The 23,634-nt window shown below is 53.2% G+C and overlaps 1 protein-coding gene across 1 annotated transcript; it reads right to left on the reverse strand.

Annotated features, from left to right (window-relative positions):
* Positions 1 to 1,176: 1,176 nt before the first annotated feature.
* On the reverse strand, positions 1,177 to 18,188 carry NUAK2 (NUAK family kinase 2). The gene is made up of 7 exons (XM_068986192.1): positions 17,874 to 18,188; positions 8,783 to 8,903; positions 6,250 to 6,401; positions 5,892 to 5,957; positions 3,912 to 4,031; positions 3,319 to 3,451; positions 1,177 to 2,503 (listed from the first exon to the last, which is right to left on the reverse strand). The coding sequence occupies exons 1-7, from the start codon at positions 18,117 to 18,119 to the stop codon at positions 1,407 to 1,409; spliced, it is 1,935 nt and encodes a 644-aa protein (XP_068842293.1). The 5' UTR covers positions 18,120 to 18,188; the 3' UTR covers positions 1,177 to 1,406.
* Positions 18,189 to 23,634: the final 5,446 nt, after the last annotated feature.

A 23,634-nucleotide genomic window follows, 5' to 3' on the forward strand; every position in this document is an offset into this window, starting at 1 on the left:
GAATTCTGTGGACTGAGGGAACTGTCTGCAATTGCAGCCTGGTGGGTACAGCCATGGGGCTGCAAAGAGTCAGACACGGCTGAGCGATTTTCACTCTCACTTTCCAAGTTTGGAGGATGGGAAAGGGGAGAGAACCTCTGAAGAAACAGAGGCTGTGTTCTCTTACTGCTCAGGTAAGTATGGAAGGGCACACTCTAGGAGACCATTCCCAAGACACCCCCGGGAAAACTAGCGGGGAGGGCCACATTCCAGTTTTGAGTGGTTCTGTTAGGGGAAGCACACTGACTGAAACCGCCCACCCTGGCCAGGCACCACAGTAACCATTTGCATGAGTTGTTTTACAGGAGATCCTGGTAAGGAACACAGAACTAATAAGCCTCCACCAACTGGCAGAGTTCAGGAAAGGTCAAAAGGAGACGCCACATGTCCCGCCACCTCCCAGAACCCTGGCATCCATCTTGGCTGAACAAGGCATGCACCACCAGGAAGGACTCTAAGTCAGAATGATTGGCTAAGGGCAACCCAGAAACTAACCCTATCACCATAAAACCCGAGACTGCGAGCCACGTGGCAGAGCAGCTCTCCTGGGTTCCCTGACCCTCCTGCTCTCCACCCGGGCGCCCTTTCCCAATAAAATCTCTTGCTTTGTCAGCACATGTGTCTCCTTGGACAATTCATTTCTGAGTGTTAGACAAGAGCCCAGTTTCGGGCCCTGGAAGGGGTCCCCCTTCCTGCAACAGTTGGTGGAGATGGGAATGTGTGCATGAATGAAGAGCTTCTAGCCCCACCTTGGCAGGACGGCATCACACACAAACTTACTCTTCACAGGAGCTAGGCACTGATAGAGTGCTCTTTCCAGCTCTCTGTGGCCCTACTATGGGGAGGGCACAGGCTACACTGTACCCGCACACGGGCGGGCAGCCAGCAGAGACCCTGGCCAGGCCTCCGTGGCTCAGTGGCTGAGGCACCAGTAGGAAGTCCAAGAGTAAGAACTACACAGCCCAGACCCTCCAGGGGGACGCCGCCCCTCGCCCTGGTAAGGGTGGCCTCAAGCTGCCAAAGGCATCCTCAAGAAGAAGGCATCGACCCCCTCAGAGGGGGCAGTGGGCAAGGCAACCTGGAAATTGACAGGCAACCTAGACTCAGCCACGGGCCTTCCTCGCCGCTTCTCTACTCATTTCCCCTCTAGAGCTACCTTCTTGGTTCCATGGGGCTGAAGACACTGAACCCTCAACGCACTTCACTTGCCCACTGCCCACATCCAGCCCTCCCCAAGGCTCAACTGAAACCACCTCAGCCTTCTGGGCTGGGATGCAGGTCCTGGGAGGCAGGGAAGAAGGCAGCCTCCCCCTTAGGGTGCATCCAGCTGCATCTCAGAGCCTGCCCGCATGGGCAATACCCCCTCTTCAGCTGAGCTCCGAGCAGACCCTCAGTCCCTGCTGGCCGTCCTCTGTCCCTTCTGGGCAGTCCAGCAGGGAAAAGCAGCTAGTCCCCAGGGGGTCCTGCCTCCAGCGCCTCAGGCCTCGGCTTCCGGGGCCCTCCAACGGGGGTGCCTCCAGCCCCATGAGGTTGTCCACAGACACAGAGCCCCGCAGAGGGGGCTCAGGGAGCCGTTCGGGCAAGTCCAGCTGGTCAAAGGACTCAGAGGACAGGATGCTATCCTCACTCACAGCCCCCGAGGGGTGGCTGGCCCGGGCTGGAGGGCGCGGGGAGGCCAGTTCATCCAAAGAGCCGAAGGTGGTGGGCGCTGTGTGCTCCAGGGCCGCGTGCGAGAACTTGCCGTTGTGTTTGAGAATGCCCTTGCGATGCGGCAGCCGCCCCGAGGCTGGAGGGGGCTTGTGCTCCATGGTATCCCCACTCACAAACACGTTCCCGGCATCCGTATCCCCACTCACAAACACGTCCCCGGCATCCAAGAGCTCCCCAGACTCGCTGGGCTCAGGTGAGGAGTAGTAGCCAGACTCCCGCTGGCGCGGCTTCTTGAGGATGCCCTTCTTGGGGAGCGGCGGGCCAGCCTGGCCTGGGTTGGCGGGGCTGGGGCCGGGCTCAGGGCCCTGCGTTGCCCCCTCTGCGGGATTTGAAGTCTTCTTCTTGAGAATGCCTTTCGGCAGCTTGAGGCCACCCTTCCCAGGGCGAGGGGAGGCATCAGTGGCCAGGGCCCCCTGGAAGGTCTGGGCCATGGCGTTCTCCTTGCGGGACTTCTTGAGCGAGTGCTGGCGCTCCAGGCCAGGGGCGAGGGCCCTGCCGCCCGGCGCCTGCTGCTTCAAGAAGCTGCAGACCTTGGCGCCGTTCTCCAGGAGGGGTCGGGAGGAGCGCCACAGCCACTGAGCCACGGAGGTCCGGCCGGGGTCGCTGCTGGGGTGCCCGCCCTCGTGCGGGGCCCCCTGCTCCCCGACACGGGTGGTGTAGCCCCAGTTGACCCACCAGTGGCTGGCCACGTCCTCCAGGGTGGCCCGGCGGGTAGGGTTCACCATCAGTAGCCACCGGATCAGGCCACAGGCATCTAGAAGGGGAGAGAGAGGCTTCAGCTCCGTAGCCACAAGCTCGGGCACCTGCAGCATCCCTTCTGGCTCACCCCATGGATGCTAAGACGGGGCTCCCTCCCAGGTCAGCTGTGCCCCCAGGCAGGCTCCCCAGTCTCCAGGACCGCAGGACCACAGCCCTGTTTACAGGTCTGCTCCTTTGCTCCAGTGAAATGCAGGCCTCTGGGGGTGGAGGCTATGCTGCTCAAGAGTAAACCAAGGTCCTCACACCCTTCTTCTCACCTTATACATCGTACATGAAAGGACAAGATTTCTAAGGACAAACGCAGTAGGCAATGAGACAACTGTGGCAGAGAGGATCTAGACTAGGCTTTAGGAAGCACTTCCCAAATAAGCATGCCCATAAAGGAAGACTTAGCCCTTCCTTCCTCGCAGGTCACAGACACAGGAGGCAGGGAGATGAGAGCAGGAGGCGGGGTGGAAGGCGCCTTCATCTACACTGGGCTGCCGTCTTCACTTAGTGAAAGCGAAAATCGCTCAGCCATGTCTGACTCTTCGCAACCCCACGGACTGTAGCCCACCAGGCTGCAACTGCAGACAATTCCCTCAGTCCACAGGATTCTCCAGGCAAGAATACAGGAGTGGGCTGCCGTTCTCTTCTCTGGGGGATCTTTCAGACCCAGGGATTGAACCCCAGCCTCCAGCTTTGCAGGCAAATTCTTTACAGTCTGAGCTACCAGGGAAGCTTCACTTTACGTCACTGTTTAATTCCTGCATCAGGAATTAGCAAAGGACACCCAGGGTCTGGATGAGAATGCCCACATCCCTCACTCACCAGAGGGTTTAGGCGGCTGCCGGTAGGCCCCGTTGCTGATCTGTTTCACCAGTGTCTTGTGGTCCTGCCCATCAAAGGGCATGGAGCCATGCACCAGGATGTAGAGGAGAACACCCAGGGACCAGCTGTCCACCTGAGGAGAGACGGGGTCAGCCAGGGGGCCCTCATGGCGCAGGGCAAACGGCTCCAGGCTCGCCTTCAGTGCCCATGAGGGGGAACCCAGAGCCCAGAGCATCCAGGGACCACCTCCTTCTAGTACCCAGGGGGCAAAGAGGGCCATACTGTAGAAGGGACTGGGAGTCATGGAGAGAGGCGTCACCTGCCTCTGCTTGGGGAGGCTGGCCGGGGGCTAGGAAAGGCAACGGGAATGCAGAAGGTGTGGGGCACAGAGCCACGCTGTCAGGGGTCAGGGGTCAGAGGTCAGAGGACTTAAGCTCTCATGCCAGTTTTGCTACTCCCAGCTACAGAACTGGCTAGGCACTGCTCTGGCGGGGAAGTGAGTCTTGCAATCTGAGAAAGGGAATCATTAGAAAACCAGCTCATCCCTCTCTCAAGGTCTAAGCCAAGAGGTTAGGAGGAGGCCAGGTACTCACCTCTGGTCCTGTGTAGGGCTTTCCATTGACGATCTCCGGCGAGGCGTAGAGGGGGCTCCCGCAGAACGTCTGCAGGAACTTGCCTTGGTGGTAGAGGTTGGAGAGGCCAAAGTCAGCAATCTGTAAGATTGGGTCAAACACGGACAGGGTCACACCAAGGCCTGGATTGTTTGGTAGCTCCTGGTCTGCCCCTCTCCAGACCCTGAGGAAACACAGGCCCTGGCAGAAGGAAAGGGTGCCCATGACCTCTAGCCCATACTGGGCACTACCAACACAGCTCAGGCCCTGGAAGAAAGAGCCCTTCAGAGGCTGTGTCAACGTGGTGTGCCTGGGCAGAGGTGAGGGGAGCTCCAGAGTCCTCACTGTTCCCCAGGCCCTTGCTCAGCCTGCTCTCCACTCCAGGGATGCTCACTCTGCCTACACACGTCCTACCAACCCAGAAGGCCCACCTCCCCCTGGAAGCCTTCCACTGCCCTGAGATCTTCTCTTCCCATAAAGCCGTACGATTTCCAATGACTCACAGAGGGCCCTGCTTGTCAGTTCTGTCTCCTCACGCTGCCATGTCAATATGCTCCCCACGTGGACCACCTGCCCCGACCCCTTCTGCAGCTCCTCGCCCAGCTGTGGCCCATAGATGGGACTAGTGGCCACTTAATGACTGAAGGACGGCTCTCAGTTGGAGGGGGAGAGACAATGTCTCATGTCAGTGCCAAGGACTTCAGAACACAGTTACCCCATGGGCTTGGGTTGCCTTCCCAGCAAAGGGCTCATCTTGGCCCACATCTAGGCAGGAAAGTGGTGGTGGGACTGGGGTCAGCCCAGGAGATCTGAGAAGCCACAGGGAAGGCAGAGCAGAGATTAGGGCCATCATTATGGCCCAGGAGAAGCAATCTTCTTATAGGAAGGGACTCCTGAGCCCTCGGATACTGGGGGTTTGAGGGCCCCCAAGCCCATCTTCTCACTCCTTAGAGAGACCCTTCCCCCAGCTCTCCTCAGACAGAGGCTGAGACCTATGCCCTCTCGCTCCTAGCCTTCCTCCCCAGCAGAGGGTCACATGTGTCCAGGGTGGGGAGGAGCTGTTTATGAACTCCTTCTTTTATGGGTTTTATTGGCCTCTTATCAAGCAGTTACCTATTGATGCCCATAACGAGGCAGATGACTGGTACAGATGGGAAAGTTCATGCCTGCCTGGACTGTGTGCATTTACTGGCTCTGGCCTCCCCCTCCCTGGTTAGCATCAAAGCGAGCCCCGCCTACTCCGGGAATTGGAAAGGAGAATGAACTCAGGGCACCTCAGGGCACAGGTCAGGGGCCACTGGGGAAGAGGCTGTGACCTGGGTTCGGGAAGATTCTGCGGAGGGTCCAAGCGCAGAGTCAGAGCCCTCCCAGGTGTCTTCAGGGCAGGCTCTTGCTGTCTGCCCCTTCCAGCCCTGAGATCCGAGCTTATCACGTCAACACGAACTTCTCAGACCTAAATTTAACTACTTAGCCATGGGAATTCAGCAGCAGAAGGAAGCAGGAAGCTGGTGCTGGAGTGCTTGCTGTGGTGAAAGGTGCAAAAGGGCTCCTTAATGGTAGCAGATTAAAGTGCACACACATGCGTGCGTATGTGTGCCTGCATCTCTGTGCACACGTGCAGGTGGGAAACACGCAGGCCATGGCCTCTCCCTGCCACTCCCAAGGCTGTGAGCAGCAACCGACCCTAGATCTAGACTCCTTCAACCTTGTGACGTTGAGGGAGTTAGAAGACTGGTTCCAGCTGACCTTGCTAGCCATGGGCCCTTGTGTAAGACACTCCTTATCATGAGGCCTCAGTTTTCAACCCACAGAAGGAAGTGCTGAAATGGAGGGTGGCTGAGTCCTTACCGGGACTCAACTCCTCCTGGAACCTCCTGGAGACTAAAACATGCTTAGGTGGGGCCAGTGCAGACGGTCTGGGGAGGGGTGGGGGAGCAGTTTTAAACAAGAAGTGAGGCTCACCTTGATATTTCCATTGGCATCTAAGAGGATATTCTCCAGTTTGAGATCCCGGTGGACAACCCCGTTCTGAAAGAGGGAGGGCAGGGGTCAGGGGTCAGGGGAAGGCCATGAGGGGAGACGGACATGAAGACCTAGTCTGCACAGTGAGGAAGCACGAAAGGTGGGGTAAGCACAGACAGGCAGGGAGCCCATCTTCACCGGTGCAACAAACCATAGGTCCTTCCAACCCCAGCCAAGAGACTTGAAGCCAGACACGCCAACACTCCCATCTCGCCTTTGTTTCTCGCTCCCTGTGTGGTCCTGGCAAGTCTCGGGACCTCTCTGGGAAAGCCAGCCCCCGGGCCCAGGGCCCGCCCACCTGGTGGCAGTAGTGCACGGCGGAGACGATTTGCCGGAAGAAGTGCCTGGCCTCGCGCTCGCTGAGCCGCTGCCGCCCGCTGATGTAGTCATACAGGTCACCCCGGCTGGCGTGCTCCATGACGATCACAATCCTGCTGCTGTTCTCAAACACTGGGGCAGAGCGAGGCAGCAGAGTCAGGCCCTGCGGGGGGCACGCTCCCACCAGGGGCCTCACCCTCCTCCCGGCCCCAAAGCAGACAACTGTAAGGGGGTAGGATGCTGCCCGCTGACGCTCCCATCACCTCCCAGCAGCAATGAGTTCAGGCCAAGAGGACTGGCTCACTTCCCTCTCCTTGGAAGTTCAGGCTTCTGAGCATCCTTAAACCTACCCTACGAATTCCACGACATCGCTGGATAAAAATGAAAAGTCAGGCTCCCTGGTTCAGAACTCAGTACTTTTTTGCCTGCTGACCTTCAGCAAATCTCTTCCAGATACCTCAGTAAGGACATAGGTTTGGGATTCGAATCCTGGCCCCATCACTTACTAGCTGGGTGACCATGGCAAGTCATTCAATCAGTGCACCTCAGTTTCCTCATATGAAGAGGGATAATGACAGCAATTTCACAGGGCTGGGGCGAGAAATAGATAAAAACAAGCGACAGCTCTCAGGCTGGCTGAGCGAGCTGGTGTGGAGCCTGACAAGCAAGCAAGCACTCAATAGATGGTTGCTAAGCTGCTAAGTCACTTCAGTCATGTCTGACTCTGTGCGACCCCATAGATGGCAGCCAACCAGGCTCCACCATCCCTGGGACTCTCCAGGCAAGAACACTGGAGCGGGTTGCCATTTCCTTCTCCAATGCATGAAAGTGAAAAGTGAAAGTGAAGTCGCTCAGTCGTATCCGACTCTTAGCGACCCCATGGACTGCAGCCTACCAGGCTCCTCCATCCATGGGATTTTCCAGGCAAGAGTACCGGAGTGGGGTGCCATTGCCTTTATTATTAGCATCCTCATGCATAAACTTGAAAAATAATACTCAGAAGATCAGAAGAGGGATAAAAGCATATGAAAGTGGTTTGTAATCCATGGAGAGCTGAGACACTCATCACTCTGAACTTCTTTGATTTCCCGTCCAGAGTATTCAGGCTTGGGCCTTGTACACAGAAACAATCAATAAATATTTGATAATTAATTGACTTGCTGGGCTCCTGGCGGTCAGCCTATTTCAGCTGGCTCATCTCCACGTGTGGGAGGGGCCCGCTTGCCACCACAGGCCTCGTCTGTTCTCCTGGAAAAGCAGGGAACGGCTGGTTCATCAAACTGGCCCTTCAGCTGGGTGTGTGTCAAAACATGTATGTCTGTGATATTGCATCTTCGTGTCAAGCGGGTCCTATGAGTCTGGCTTGCTCAGTCAACCCCAGAGCGATTCCTGTCTAGCCTGGGAGAAGGAGTTGAGAGAGGAGGCTACTCTAAGGGAGAGTCCGAGCTCCCAAGCAGTTGGGTATCTGGCCAGGAAGACTGTGCTTTTTCCCGGGAGAGCACCGTGGCCCAGACTGCTGGGGCCTGCCTAGAGACTCCAACCCTGTGGGTCTCTACAACCCTGCTGAGATACCATTAGCCTTCTCAGCCACTTGCTTGGGTTCCTCATGGGACGGGGTCAGGCCAGGGGACCATGGCAGTGGTTCTGCTCTTAAGCCTTCTTCTAAACAGAACTTGAGAGAGGAGACCTCTCTTCCTCCCATCAGCAATATTCAGGCTGAGAGCAAAGTCTCAGGCTCCCTTCCTCCCTCCTGCTGCTCCTGCCATTCCTCGCTTCCTGCCTAACTGATATTATGTAAAGGCTGCCAGCAGACAGGAGTGTGTGGAGGCCGTTCCCTGTCTTTCCCGCGTCACCATCTCTCGCTCACTTTGTTGTCTGGGTCACAGGGAGCAGGGTAGCTGGGGTGGGAAGCCAGCACTGATGTCAGTGGAAGAGGAGGCTGCGAGATACGACGACGGGTAGGAACCGGCCTCACGGTGGGAATGATTCAGAGGACAGGAGGCCTGGCTCTTGAGACGTACAAAGAAAGAGAGCACCCACACGCCTGAGACAGGCGCAGGTCTCCGTATGCTTCAGCTACCCCCACAGTGCCAAGGCTCTCAGTGGGTTTGGGGAGGCAGTGTTTAAGTATGGGAAACCTAAGAACAAAAATGCCTACAATCTGTGGAGTTCCTCTCCTGAGCCGAGTACTTGGTGATATTAAATTTGATCTTTGCAACAACCTTGTGACGTAGGTGAGATTATCTCATTTTACAGAAGAGGAACTGAGACCCAGAGACTACATTAAATTACTTGCTCAAGGTCATGCAGCTGGGTCTCAAATCCAGCTCCTGCCCAAGCCTAAAGCCCATGCCTTTTTCTACTCCTGTGTGTCATCTGTTCCGACTGCGTGTGTGCATGCACACACACTCTCCGCACACACACACACTCTCCGCACGCACACACACTCTCCGCACGCACACACACTCTCCGCACGCACACACACTCTCCGCTTCAATGCCCTGCCTCTGTACCTTCGTGGATGGCAATGATGTGGGGGTGGTTGAGTGATGACATGATCTCAATCTCTCGCCGAATGTGCATCAGATCTTGCTCATCTTTGATTTTGTCTTTCCGGATTGACTTGATGGCCACCTGGGAACAGAGGGTGCAGGAGAGTGAGGAGGAAGGCCTGGCAGGCAAAGGCATCCCTGAGGACACTCTGGGGGAGCCCTGACCCTGGGGATCTGCCTCCAGCTGCTACAAAGGCCATAGGTTGCACCCAGAGAAGCCTCTCTACCCTTCACTGGGGCAGGCAGCAGAGAGGCTAGAGAGAACCTTCTCTGGCAAAGATTCTTGCCTGGGTTGGGTGCGGTTTATATAGTAGGAATGAGGATAAGTCGATGACCTCACTCAGAGTATGGATAGGTGAAGACGGTAGGTAACAACCTGTAGTTGTGAGGCCGACGCTTCGTGATTCAAAGCAAATTTATCTTGGTCCACCACGAGGAAAGGACTGGGCCTCTTCTGCTTCCCACTGGGTGGCGAGCACGGTGCCTGGCACGCAGTAGGCACTGAATAGCCATTTGTTGCAGCTGTCACTGAACTGGCCTCAACCAGCCTGAGAGGCAGGCGCGGAAAGCACCACCATCCCCATTTCCAGGTGAGGAAGCGCGCTCCTAGAGAGGCTGTTTCCTTCCTGTTCAGCATCACACAGGCACTCACTGGCATAGACTGGCTTGCACTGTTGACCCACGTCTGATACTTTTTCCACCTGATACTTTTTCCACTACAGCCCTCTACTTCGCTACAAACAGTCTCTAGCTAAAGGTGGGAAACAACCCAAAGGCCCATTAACAGATGACTGATCAGACAAAATATGCTATGTTCACACAATGGAGTATTATTCAGCCACAAAGGAGAATGAAGTACTGATACATGCCCAACACGGACGAACCCTGAAAGCATGCTCAGTGAAAGAAGCCAGACACAGAGGGACAAATGCTGCACAACTCTACTTATCTGAGTAACTAGGATAGACAAACGCACTGCACAGAGAGCAGGAGGCTGGTTACCAGGGTGGGGGTGCGGAGGCGATGGAGAGTTATTGCCTAGTGGATACTGAGCTTCCATTTGAGATGATGAAAAGGTTTTAGAAACGCATAGTGGTAACGAGGTACAGCACTGCGAATGTACTGAATTGTACACTTAAAATGATGACAGTGGTAACTTTTGTATGTCTTACCCCACATAAAAAAGTGAAGTCGCTCAGTTGTGTCTGACACTGTGCAACCCCATGGACTGTAGCCCACCAGGTTCCTCCGTCCATGGGATTCCCCAGGCAAGAGTACTGGAGTGGGGTGCCATTTCCTTCTCCAGGGGGTCTTCCCGACGCAGGGATTGAACCCGGGTCTCCCACATTGTAGGCAGACGCTTTACCGTCAGAGCCACCAGGGAAGTCCCTGCTTACAAAAAGATCACTCAAAAAAGTTATGAAAAAAGTACTAGCGTTTTCAATCCAGGTGAATAGTAAGGTCTCTCCCCCAGCACCAAACAACCAGACGGTTAAACAGAGTTTCGCTACCTTGTCTGTAAAGGTGAACATGCCATTTAAGGATTAAACTGGCTGGTACCTGCGGTGGGTTCAGGAAGGGTGGAGTGAGGCAGAGGAAATGGAGAAAGAACTGCCAAGAAGCCGCTTACGCACAGCTCTTATACACAGAGGGGTCCCGGGCCTCTGTCCTGCCACACGGAGCAGCGACACAGGAAACGCGCGCGTGGAGTGCGGGCAGTCGGGGAACCGGGCTAGACTAAGGAGGATGTCTGCCATGCTCTCCTCCTCTGCCTCTGTGAAATGACCGTATAAACGCCACGGGCCACGGGAGATGCAAGGCGGGCACCGGGGCCGGGCGGGGGAGGGCGAGGCGTCACCGACGTGGGCCGTTCCGACAGGTCTTTGCGAGCGCACGGGAGGCAGACACAAGACCCCCCCTTCCCCGGAGCCTGGCGAGTTGTAAGAAACCCGAGGAAAACGGCCCCGGTTCATTCCCCAGGAGGGTTTGCCGCCCCTCGAGGTTCAAAGGAGCCGGAAAAAGGAGCCCGGGGGCGGGGCCGCCCACCCCTTCCCCGGGCTCTGGGCAGACAAAGGCTTCCTGCTTCTGACGCGCCCGCGGGCCTGTGTCCCCTCAGCCAGGAATGCGGAACCGCAATCCGGCAAAGGGGCGCTCACAATGCCCGGGCCGGTCACCCCAGCAACGGGCCAGGGACGGCGAGCCTGAGAGAGGGGCGGCCGGCGGGCGGGGGCCAATGGGGGCGGGAGGGGCGGTCCCCTCGGCGCCTCCTGCCCGCGCCCCCGCAGGGGCCCCGCTGCAGCTGCAGGGCCGGCTGCGCCCCGGGCGTCTCCTCACGCCCTCCACCCCTCCCGCTCCAAATGACCGCGAGGAGCGAGCGAAGCAGAAAAATCCCCAGCTTAGAAGTGGACAGGGGGTGGGGACGGGGGAAGGGGCCTAAATCCTCCTCCAACTACAGGCTTCAACCGGCAGCCTGGCTGATCACCTCTCCTATACCCTTTTTCTCCCCCTGAAGGGGAGATATTATGGACTCGTTCTTCTCTCTTTAAATTCTTTGTTTTAAAAATCAGGTAATACCCCGAGCTCTTCAGATCAAAGGCCATAAATTGAATCTATTTATGTAAAAGGAAAATCACATATAAATCACATACTTAGATAATGAAACAAATATTTGAGAATTTAAGATACATATGCAAAACCTAGGCATATCTCAGATGTACAACTGTGCACACACAGACATGCACAATGAGCAAATCACTGTAGGCGGGGTCAGAGCTCTAAAGAAGGCAGGCCTAACAGAAGAGAGATCTCAGAAAAGGAAAGGGCCCTGAGGGGTGCTAGGAGGAGTCACTGCGGGGATACAGGATGCACAAGTTGAACCCTGAAATCCATTCTGGAAGCCTACACTCAAAACCAGAATTGTTCATCCTCAATGGACAGCTCCATCCCCCTGCCAGCTCATGCTCTGGTCCCATTATCTATGCTAGGTCTTAGGAGACCACAGTTTGGCTGGCACTTCCTAGGAAGGAAACAGGTCAGGTCATCGAGCCACCACCAGTCCTCAAGCAAGTGACAGACAAGAAGAGCAATGTGTCACTGCCCTGGTGGGCCTGGGGCACTTCCCCCACCCACCCTAGCCCCACCAGACAGGCCTCTAACTGCTGGAGAGCCTGTCAAAGTATATAAGATAGAGCAACAGCTCAGGCTTATAAGGAGCTCAGCATACAGAAAACACTCAACTGTTTACTGGTGAACACAAATCACAAATAAATATTTATTGGTTACATCATTGGGCTGATCCCTGGGACCTACGGGACCAGTGCCCAAATAAGATTTTCTGCCCTTTTTGTGAGGCATGGGTGGAGTCAACCTTGTTTACTAGAACTCATTTTGAGAGACCTTTGTTCTCATGAGCAAGAGAGTTGAGGAACCACTCTCTAGAATTAAAATATAGTGACCAGCTAAAGGAAGAGAAAGATAGTCGCTGAATGGATCACCCAGAGGCAGGAAAGCCACCTGCGTACCGACAATCCTGGTTCATCCCATGTAATTAATAGTGCCCTTCTTACTCACCGAAGTATTCAGGCTGAGATGTTATATTACATGGTCACCCTACTCAGAAGGGCCAGGAAACTGAAACACAATAATGACAATATAAATGTGAACATTAGATCAGTGGAGGGGCGCCAAGAGCCCAGGTATCTAATCTTTATTTGCCCCTCTGGAGCTATGCAACTCAAGACAAGTCACTTAAATGATCTGGTTAACTGGTCTGGCTAGTTCTAATGTTCTCATCTGAAAAATAAAAGGGCATCTATTCTCCAAACATTTGCTGAACGCCTACTACATGTCTGGCACTGCAGTAGGTACTGGATTCAGACAAAAACTGGACAGTCCCTGCATCAAGGCCCTTGATCCAGTCAAGTATGATTGAGATCCCTGCCCACCTGGGAGCTCCAAGAGCACTGGAGAGCTTTGCCTGGAGGAGCAAGGTCAATCACCCCTGGGAGAAAGCTTTGTTTTAGATCTTGGAGGAACAGTGGGGCTCACCAAGCCAAGGCACATAGGCTTTTGGAGGGGGACAACAAGGGCATTCCAGGCAGACAGAAAGGTTTGAGAACACACCAGAAAGAAAGGAAAGGAACTATTCATGAATTTGCACACTAGGATCTCTAAGCTCGCTTCTAAACTCCAGCATTTTCTGATGAGCTTCTTCAGAAATGGGTCACCTGCTATCATGCCAGGAAGGTGCTGGCCAAGGGTTGTTAGAATGGGCTTATTCAGAGGCCCCATGCCATAACCGTGTTAACCTGCCTGAGCAAAATTCCTATTGCTACCAGCCCAGTGGTTTTCTTGCCTCTGCGGCCCTGCCTGCCTGAAAGGCAGCATGGCTAATTCCCTATCCCATTTTGCAAATGCAAACACTGAAGTCCAGAAAGGTGACTCTTCCCAGGTTCCTCAACAAGGCCAGGCTGTCAGGATCCAAGATGGAGGGTTGCTGTGTGGAGAAGCTACCATCTCAGAAGACAAAAGGTCTTTACAGATGTTCTGGCCTGCCTCTAACCCCTGGGGAAGGGAATACCCCACACCCTGCCTTGGGCTGGGCTGTGCACCACCAGCCACCATCAATCCACTTACAGATAGACAAACATGTTGGACAGATGGGTGCTGAGATCAATTGGTTAAACACTGCCTTCTCTCCTTCTAATCCCCATAGGAACGCAGATCAAGAATAATATGCATTCAGGAGAGGATGGCAGAAAGATCTTAGAAAAAGATGACCTACAGGTACTGGCTGCAGATGACAAGAGAGAGAGTACAAATTGGGCATCTCTGGTCATAGCTATCAGCCAGAGTTGGAGCCAAGATCTTTGACTCCTTTTTGGCCTTTCACGGAGCAGCTGCCTCTGGGAGGCAGGTTGAAGAGCTGGAGGATGACCCATTTAGATTACAGAGGAGAAGCTGGGCTGGGCTGGCAGGGTGGAGATAGGCCTGGGGGTGGCTCACCATCCCACCAAGCCTTCCAGAGAACCCAGCAGGGACCAGGAATGGGTTCTGAGGAGAGGGGGCGCTGCCTCCCCTAAATCCCATGCTGTGCCCACCCCTTCTTTGCCACCCTCCAGCCCGCTCTGCCAGACAAAGCGCTTCCCTACCCAGCCCTCCTGCACGGCTTGGCCAAAGCCCAGGAACAGGAGTCACCTGCAGCCAAAGTCTCTCTCTCTGCCCTGAGCAGGCAGGTGCAGCAGGCGCTGGGAGGGCAGCATCACACAGAAGAGGCCTCTGGCACCTGGCCTGGTGGCAGCCCTTCTCTGGATCAGGGGCTAAAGGAGAGACTGGGACTCTGAACAAGGCAGAGGCCAAAGGGCTTAGGGAAGTGAAGCACATGCCATTCTCTTCCTCAGGGCAGGACAGACCCAGGATGGAGGGACTCCGCCTTCCCCAGGAGAGGGAGAGGAGGACCGTGACAAAGCCAGCCCTGCTAGGGTAACACCACTACCACACATGTCAGCTAACATGCACATTACCTTATTTAACCCTAGGAGAACCCCCACGAGGCAGGAGTTATCACAATCCCCACTTTACAGATGAGGAAGCTGAGACGCAGAGAGGTCACACGGCTCGGAAGGAGCAGAGCCCGGATTTTGAATGCTTGCACCTTGATGATGAGCGGAGCAGTTTTCCTGACAAAGCAAAAGCCTCGAATGTAGTATAGTTCACCCACTCAGGATCCCTGGGCGCAGGCAGTGAGGATGTGGGGGTGGGGCTTGTTCCCGAAGACTCTTCCCACTCTCAGTGTGCCTGGAGCTCTGGGAAGGGCAGTCAGAGCTAGCTGCTGGAATGACAAAGCAAACTGAGGCAAGCCCAGGCTCAGCCCAGAGCCAGCTCCCAGTTTGAGACTCAGGCCTGGTCATCTCGCGCTGGGTGGTCAAGTCAGGAGCCGATGTTCAAGCATGCCACTAACCACCCCCGGGACATGTCACCTGCCCTCCCTGGGCTTCAGTTTCCCCATCTGTCAATGAGGGGATCAGACCATATCGGTCGTGTTCAAACATTTTGAAATCCCACGCAACAATCCAATATAAAAATGAGACAGAAGCTCCCCTGGCCCAGATCACTCTCGCCTGGGACTCCCCTCTGCTCGTGCAGGTAAGAACTCTATGCAGATCACCCTAACGGCTGTGGTGGACTCCACCATTCCAGGCACCCGGCAGGTGCTTTTCTTCCTGGGGGAGGGCGTAGGTCAGGAGAGCTAGGAGAGTCACAGGAGGAAATGTCATGTGGATACCAGGAATGCACTCAGAGCTAGAAGATCCAGAGCAAATATTTATTTTTCTTTTAATGTCCTCCTGGAGTGGCCCTTAGTCCTGCCCACCTGCCCCTCCCTGCAGACAATCCCATCGGGCCCCTGAGAATCCCATCAGACAGGCTGGGAATTGGGAATGGGGCGGAAGTCACCCAGCAGGCTTTCCTCTGACCCTCCTCCCCAAAGACCTTGGTTCATTTTGGGGGAGGTCGTGGGCTGCTCCCACACTCCTCTCCTGGGGCACCAGGTCAGTCTTTCTTCAGGGAGGACACTGCAGAGGCAGGAGTGGGGTTGCAGTGGAGAAGAAGATTCCTCCCCAGAATTTAGAGAAACCAGAGTTTAGCAGCGTGTAGAGCTGCTCTCCAAGGAGGTTGGAGGCCCTGAGCAAACTCCCAGCAGAAGTACAGGGTGATCTATGGATCAGGGAGCAGGTTCCATTCCTACTTATCTCGGCTCCCTGGAGACAAGAGACATGAAGCCAGGGAGCACCTTTGAATTCTCTGTTCTGATGTAATAAGAGCGGAAATCTCTGCCTACAGCCACTGAGGTTTGCAAACTGAAAGCTGGTTCATCTCATTCCAGAATCAATGATTTCTCTCTTTCTCTTTTACACACACACAACCGGCATACACACGCAGTGACCCAGGTCAAGAGCTTAATGGGTTTCTGAATTTCAGCCTCAGTTTCTGGGCCACCCCATTCCTCCCCAATCCAGTCTGCCCCCCAAGAGGTATGAGCCACAAGCCACAAGCAGCTATTTTTCACTTGAGCCCCTAACAAAGCCTGGGTCCAGCAGTCCCAAGCCTGGAGGCTTATTGGGCCATTACACTTTATAGAAAGAGAAAGAAAAGGAAAGTCAGGAAGTACATGATTGCCCAATAGCTGTAACCTGGCAGTGGGCACCTGGGGACTGTGCCAGGCGTCAGCAGGAAAAACACACTCGGTTCTATTGATGGGGCCATAATCCATTCCCTTTCCCCAGCATCCACTCTCCTTCACCAATGAAATGACTTCCTGAATTTCAAACCAGCTACTGGCTGCAAAAGCAAACAATCTAGGGAGGTGACTTGCTGCCATAGCCAATAGGCAAACCACGGCCGTGCATACACGCACATCTCATAACCAGCACCCAACTGGATTTGGCAAAACAATCCCTAAACCACCTGTTTTTAAAAGGCTTCTTAAAATACAGATTATTTAGGGACTTGTCTGGTGGCTCAGATGGTAAAGAGTCTGCGTGCAATGCGGGAGACCTGGATTGGATCCCTGGGTTGGGAATATCCCCTGGAGAAGGAAATGGCAACCTACTCCAGTATTCTTGCCTGGAAAATCCCACAGACGGAGGAGCTTGGCAGGCTAAAGTCCATGGGGTCACGAAGAGTCAGACACGACTAAACCACGAATACTTTCACTTTCAACCTTTTTGGAGGTTCAGTGGTTAAGACTCGGTGCTTCCACCGTAGGGGCACATGTTTCATCCCCGACCCCACATACTGCACAGTGTGGCAAAAAAAAAATACAGATTATTTGGCCCCATCCTAGATCCTCAGAATGAAATCCTCCCAGTGCGGAACCAGAGGTGCTTCAATAAGCACCCAGGTGATTCCAATGTACATTAAGCTCAAGTTAGGGAACCACTGTTAATTTCTGCAAACTTGCCATCCTTTTAGGGCTAGTCTTCCCAAATCAGTTCTCATTGAGGGGTCTATTGTCAGGAAACAATTTAAATTCATATTTGTACCTCATTCAATCCTCATAGAAACTCTGAGGGAGCCCATATTTTCTTCATTTTTGCAAAAGGAGAAACTAAGTACAGAGAAAATAAACTACATAAGGACACACATTAAAGGACTCCCCCTCCCCCCATGACTAGGTAGTAAAGAATTCATCTGCAATGCAGGACATGCGGGTTTGATCCCTGGGTTGGGAAAATTCCCTGGAGACTGAAATGGCAAACCATTCCAGTATTCTTGCCTGGACAATCCCATGGACAGGGGAGCCTGGTGGGCTATACAGTCAATAGTGTCACAAAAGAGTTCGACATGACTGAGCAACTAAACAACCCACAGATTACTACTACTATACACACCTACGTCCCAAATGAACAGGACACGTCCCTGAAAAGGCCCCAAATCCAAAGGTACCTTGGGGCACAGTGGATCTTTCACCAGAGCCTGGTTTCACATTTACCAGAGTTAAAAACACATCATAATAAAACTTTGATTGAATGTCAGAGCTGGCAAGGACCTAAATGTCAAACCCACCCACGCCCCTCAGGAGGGAGGGATGTCTCCATCGTCTCCTGGGCTGCCAAACTCCCAGAACTGAACTGAGGAACTGGACGCCTCATTCCTTTATTCAGTCGGCTACACATACGCATTACCCCCACTAAGATCAAGTGCCTTCTACTTCCTCTTCCCATGCTACTCCATTGGAGAGTCTGTTACAAACAAAATTCCACTAAAGTCTCATCTCTAGGGACCCTCCTCACCCTGACTCACTTTGGAAACCATCACTTGCTGACCAGAGTTGCTCGGGTTCTCAGGTCCACGACCATTGTCCCTATATTCATGGACAAATGTATAGAGAACACCATCAGCGCGCGCACGCACGCACAAACCACCACACACACACGAAGATGGAGACTGAAGGCAGGCAACCCCACCGAGCAGGGCGCTGGCCCCCGGCCCACCCTCCGCCCCTCCACAGGCGTGGCCGAGCCCGGAGCCCGCCGGCCGGCGCCGCACTCACCAGGCGCCCGGAGCTCTCCCGCGCCTTCTTCACCTTCCCGTAAGTCCCCTTGCCCAGGGTCTCCAGGAACTCGTAGCGGTGTCGCAGGTTGTGCTTGTGGTGGTGCCGCTTCACCGCCTGCTTCTTCATCAAGGGCTTGGGCGACTTGAGAAGCCCGTCGGCCAGGGGCCGGACCAGCTCGCCGGCCAGCGCGGCAGTGGCCGATGGCGCAGGGCCGAGGCGCCGGGGGAAAGGCAAGGACTCCATGCCAGACGGCGGGCGCGGGCGGAGTGGGTCGGCGGCTCAACAGAACCGAAGACCCGGACACCTGTGCCCCTTACGCCTGGGAACCCAACCTTGCACCTGCGCTCGCGAGCCGGCGCGGAGCTGCAAGCGGTTATAAACGTCGGGAGCCCGCAGGGGGACCACGCCCCCCGGCGTCCATTGGCCGGGCCGCCAGGAACGCGTGACCAGGGCCGCTGGCATTGGCTCCTCCTGCGCTTTGCGGGGAGAGTGACACTGGAGCCCCGCCCCGCGGGCTCTGGGGGTGACTTGCAGCGGAAGGGGCGCGCGGGGCGGCCGTTGGGGCGGGGCGGCCGTTGGGGCGGGGCGGCCGTTGGGGCGGGGCGGGCTGGGGTTGATGCTGCCGGGACCCAGACGCTTTGAGAGCCCCTACATTGCTCTGTGCCTCTCAGAGGCTCTTGGTACTGCTTAGAGCCACCTGTTGTCCTTTCACCGCGCTGTTCTCAGTTAGCCAGAGGCAAACTGACAATGATACTGTCCCCCAAAGGATTTCTCCATCCTGAGTAATTTGCTTCTCCCAAGTCAAAATCCATAAAGTCACTCCGCCACTTCTCTGAGACCATAAGGAGGAAAAAGGGATGGATTGGAATGGAGGCAAACTCTCGAGTTGGAGGGTTAGGGGAGAGCCGTTTCAAGGTTCTGAGTTCTTCTGCTTTCGGTCGGATCAACCTTAACTGTATCCCAGACATGCAGTTCTGGGAAGTTCCTACTTCTTCAGCAAATAAGGCTTCTAAGGTTGAGTGAGTTCCTCAGGATGTGGTAGAATTGATGAAGCAAGGGAAGGAGGCAGAGCCAAAGGGAAACATCCATTCATTTAAAAATATATTACACTACTACTATTTAACTTGTAAATAGTTGCCCATTCAAGTTTTCCTTTTTTTTTTTTTTTTACTTTTATTTGCATTTATTTTTTGTGGCATTTATTCCCAGGCCATAAGTTTTTGTTTCTTCAGTTTCTTCTGGGACATCTTTTTCTTCTGGGCAACCTCCTCTTCTGGTTTAGGAACAATCTCTTCTTTTTCAGTAAGGATCATCTCAGTGTGGCAGGATCAGCTCATGTAGGGGCTGATCCAACTGTGAGCTCTGTAAGTCCTGCCCACATCTTGGGGGCTTTGTTCACTTGGATTTGCTCAATGACCAGAGAATATACATGTAAGCCCTTAAGTTCAGCATTACTCTCTGCATTTTTGAGCATGTGTAGTAAAAATTCAGCACTTTTTTGGGGCCACCAACCCTGTGTCCAGCCCCACTGTTTGGCCTGTGGACACCTACCAACTCCACCGTTGTAACGACGGAATGGCACACATTGTTTCTTTAAAGTGACATCCTTCAGGTACTTGGTGGCTTTCCGGATATGCATACCCTTTATGGCCTGTTTCACGAGTGTTCTTAAAGTGAATACGAAGATTTGAACCTCTTGATTTGCATGATTTTGTGGGGTTTTCTGGGTCAAGTGAATAGTGCACCATTTTTAGGGGTCACCTCAGGCCGCTTACCAGAAAAGGCTCAACTTTTCCTTTCTGTGGTTTTTGAGCCTGGTTTTTAAGGTCTGGAGCAGAATCCTTAGTCCAGAATCCCCATTGTGAGTGTCATTTAGAGTGAAGAGACTACCCATAGGCTCGCCTCTTTCCTCTAAGTGTGGGCTGTAATGGGGAGAAAGGAACATTTCCCCCTGAGTCTTCATAGTAGTCCAGTCCTGTGAAGGGCGTATTATTCTGTCCAAGGCCACACAACTGGTAAGAAGCTGGCAGAGCTGGGATTCAGAAACCCCCGGAGGATGCTGCCTCCAGCTGTGTATTCAGGGCAGGCTGAGGACCAAGAAGGACTAGACCCCCAGTGACTGAATTTTGTATTTAGTCTGCCCACTTTCCTACTTCCACTGTCCTTTCTAGTGTGAGTTAGGGCTGGAGAATGGGGCCCTTGGCTTCCTTTGTCGCTGCAGAGGATCCGCTTATTCAGGAAACCAAGCCCAAACCTGGAGAGCCACAGGAGCTGGTAGCCAGTCTGGCATTCTCCTCTCTGCAGCCTCCCCTTTGGCTCTGAATTATCTGAAAGTAGAATGAGGTCCAGGTGAACATTCCCCTGACCTGCTGTTTCCTTTCAGCAATGAGATTAGCATCCATTCCTGGGATCTAGCTGACTGAGGCCATTTAGATAGATAAGGGCTCTCAAGAGGAAGCATGGGTAATATAAGAGCAGCCACAGGGCAGCGTGTTAGGACCCCTGAATTCTCGTTCTGACTGATACCTGCCGCGTCTGTGGCCTTTGATCCCATCACTTAGTCATTCTACAAATACAGGTGCCTACTAGGTACTACCTATGGATCTGAAGGTGACAGGGTGGCTTCTGCCCTCAGAGAGTTCTCAATCTAGTGAGAAATAAACAAGCAAATCCTAGAGGCAGATGTATCCATGATGAGGGAGAACAGAATGCCCTTGGGGTGTATTTCAGGAGGGCACCTCTAGCCCTCTCTGGAAGAGCCTGGTCTGGGCAGCTTCCTGCAGACAGAGCCTTTTAAGCTCAGACCTGAAAGAAGTGAGACAGCCAGATGAATCAGTATGTTCTCATAAGTAAGGTGAAAGAATTGTACAGATGAATCTAAAATTTCCTTTCAAGCTTGATCCAGACGCCTATGAAGTCCAGACTAATCTAGACCTAATCTAGACTCCAGGCATCCCGAATACACAGCCCATTGCTAGGCACAAAAAGGCACTCAGCAAACGTTTATGAACTAAAAGAATGCATATGCAGTGGAATTCAAAGACTCGAGGGATTTCCCTCTGTTCCCACCTAAACTGACTATTGCAGGGGTGGGGATGAGGCAGGGGTCGGCAAGGGGGATCCCCTGTACCTCTTGGACCTTCCCCACCCCCACTGCAGCTTCCTTTGATCAGAACGTGAACCCCCTTTTAGGGGGCAAGCCGTGATAGCCAAAGTCTTCAGAGAAAGGAGACCGCCTCAGTTCCAGACAAGGTGCCGGCTGGGCTTTAGTCATGAATAGACGGGGCTGCTATCTGTCTGCAGCAGACAGGCTGGGGGGCAGACAAACAGACATAGAGCCGGAACAGCATGAGACTCGGAAATGACCCTAACTCCGGACACTCAATGCCCGGACTCCTGGAAGGGAGACCTGGTCTGTCACAGAGTGAGAATGCCTGACAGAGGATGGGATTACGTCAGGGAGCTTGGCTGCCGGCAGATAGCGGGGAATTCCTGGGTCATGTGCGCGGATGTGCCTAGGCGGCTGGGCTGGGCTGAGCTGAGCCGTCCGCTTGAAGGTGGGCGCGCAGGAGCTTACCCTTGGTGATCATGGTGTGAGGGGCTCTGGGATTAATGGTTTACTGAGCCTGCTAGATGCTTCGCTGGGAAGACAATTAGAAACACACATCCGTCCCAGCCCTGACACACTTCACCATCTGTGCCTGTGTCTGGGTGGGTCCATATCAGCGGGAGTGGATGTTAAAACGGCTCAGAGTAAGGATTGCCGTGATGGGTTAAGCGCAGGGTGCCTGTGGGAGGGCTGGTGAGAGATATCAAGGCCATGCGTTGGAGGTGAGGTGGGGAGTGGTGGGAAAGCAGTTCTCCTGGAAAAGAAATAGATCTCAGGTGACTCTTGAGGGATGATTAAGAATTAGCTCCTTGCTCTCAGGAAGTTTACAGTTTAGCAAGGGATATAAGATAAGTAAACAATTTACCATCTAATCCAAAGCAGACAGTGGGAAGGCTCTCAAGACCAGTGCATAACACAACATTGTAAATCAACTATACTCCAATAAAATTTTTGAAAGGTAAAATAAAAAATAAGAAAACTAGGTAGGTGGTTGAGCCACTAGCACAAATTTAGGGCACAAGAGGAACACTTAAATGCTTGAAGAAAATATGAAGGAAAAACTTCTATGTGTTAACCAAAAAATAAGCAGCTTCTTGCAACCAATTCCCCTATGCCTCATCCCATATCACAAATTTCACATCCCTGTATCTATAGTGTTACTTGTCATTCTCTTGGACAGATGAAAACAAACTATAATAAATTTAAATAATGTATGTATTGTTTTTAAGAGACAGGCACAAAATGCCATGTACGGTTAAAAGGATGGGTCTTATTCTGGCTCAGGGGTTCGAGGGAGGGCTTCACAGGAGGCCAGTTGGACCAAAGGGAGCGTAAACTGTGATGAAAGACGTTCAGGGATGGGGTGGTGGGGTGAGTGAGGGGCGGTACTGAGAGCAGTAGGGGAGAAAGGTAGATGAGGGCCAGCTGAGCGCGCTATGGATCTGCTGAGCTTTGGGGGGGCTCCCAGGCCCTAGAGCATCTCCTGCCTTGGGATTTATCTGGGTATAGATGCCTAGACTCCTCTTTCCTTTTCTCTGGGAAAAGGGCTGGTGCAAGCTGGAGGGCTCAGCTTACCACTGCTTTGCCTGAGACCACAATCATTGTGTTTCCCTTCCTCAGAGCTCTGAGTTATGACCCTCTGTAACTGTCACTCTCGGGTGGTGGACAGGATGGCCCTTTCTTTTTCAGGGGCTAGAGGAACTGCTTGATTGTGAACCTGCTCATTAGAAGCGGCCTTCCAAGACTGGGAGGTGGGCTCTGAAAAGAGAACTGGGACTGAATTCTTCGTTTCTGACTCAATGCTGCCCTCTGCTGACAAAATCAAGCCTAGCATGTTTTATGGAATGCCCAAAGCTGTGACCAACATCTGTTGGATCATAGAAAAAGTAAGAGTTCCCTAAAAACATCTACTTTTGTTTTATTGACTACGACAAAGCCTTTGACTGTGAGGATCACAACAAACTGTGGAAAATTCTTCAAGAGATGGGAATACCAGACCACCCAACCTGCCTCCTGAGAAATCTGCATGCAGGTCAGGAAGTGACAGTTAGAACCAACGTGGAACAATGGACGGATTCAAAACTGCGTCAAGGCTGTATATTGTCCCCCTGCTTATTTAACTTATATGCAGAGTACATCATGCGAAATGCCAGGCTGGATGACGCACAAGCTGGAATCAAGATTGCCGGGAGAAATAATAATCTCAGATATACAGATGACACCATCCTTATGGCAGAAAGAGAAGAACTAAAGAGCCTCTTGATGAAAGTGAAAGAGGAGAGAGAAAAAGTTGGTTTAAAATTCAACATTCAAAAAATAAATATCATGGCATCCAGTCCCATCACTTCACGGCAAATAGATGGAGAAACAATGGAAACAGTGACAGACTTTATTTTCTTGGGCTCCAAAATCACTGCAGATGGTGATTGTAGCCATGAAATTAAAAGACGCTTACTCCTTGGAAGAAAATCTATGACCAACCTAGTATATTAAAAAGCGAAGACATTACTTTGCCAACAAAGGTCCGTTTAGTCAAAGCTATAGTTTTTCCAGTAGTCATGTATGGATGTGAGAGCTGGACTATAAAGAAAGCTGAGGGCTGAAGAATTGATGCTGTTGAACTGTGGTGTTGCAGAAGACTCTTGAGAG

This window comes from Capricornis sumatraensis, chromosome 14 (assembly GCF_032405125.1).
Source record: "Capricornis sumatraensis isolate serow.1 chromosome 14, serow.2, whole genome shotgun sequence".
Classification (NCBI taxonomy): Eukaryota; Metazoa; Chordata; class Mammalia; order Artiodactyla; family Bovidae; genus Capricornis; species Capricornis sumatraensis.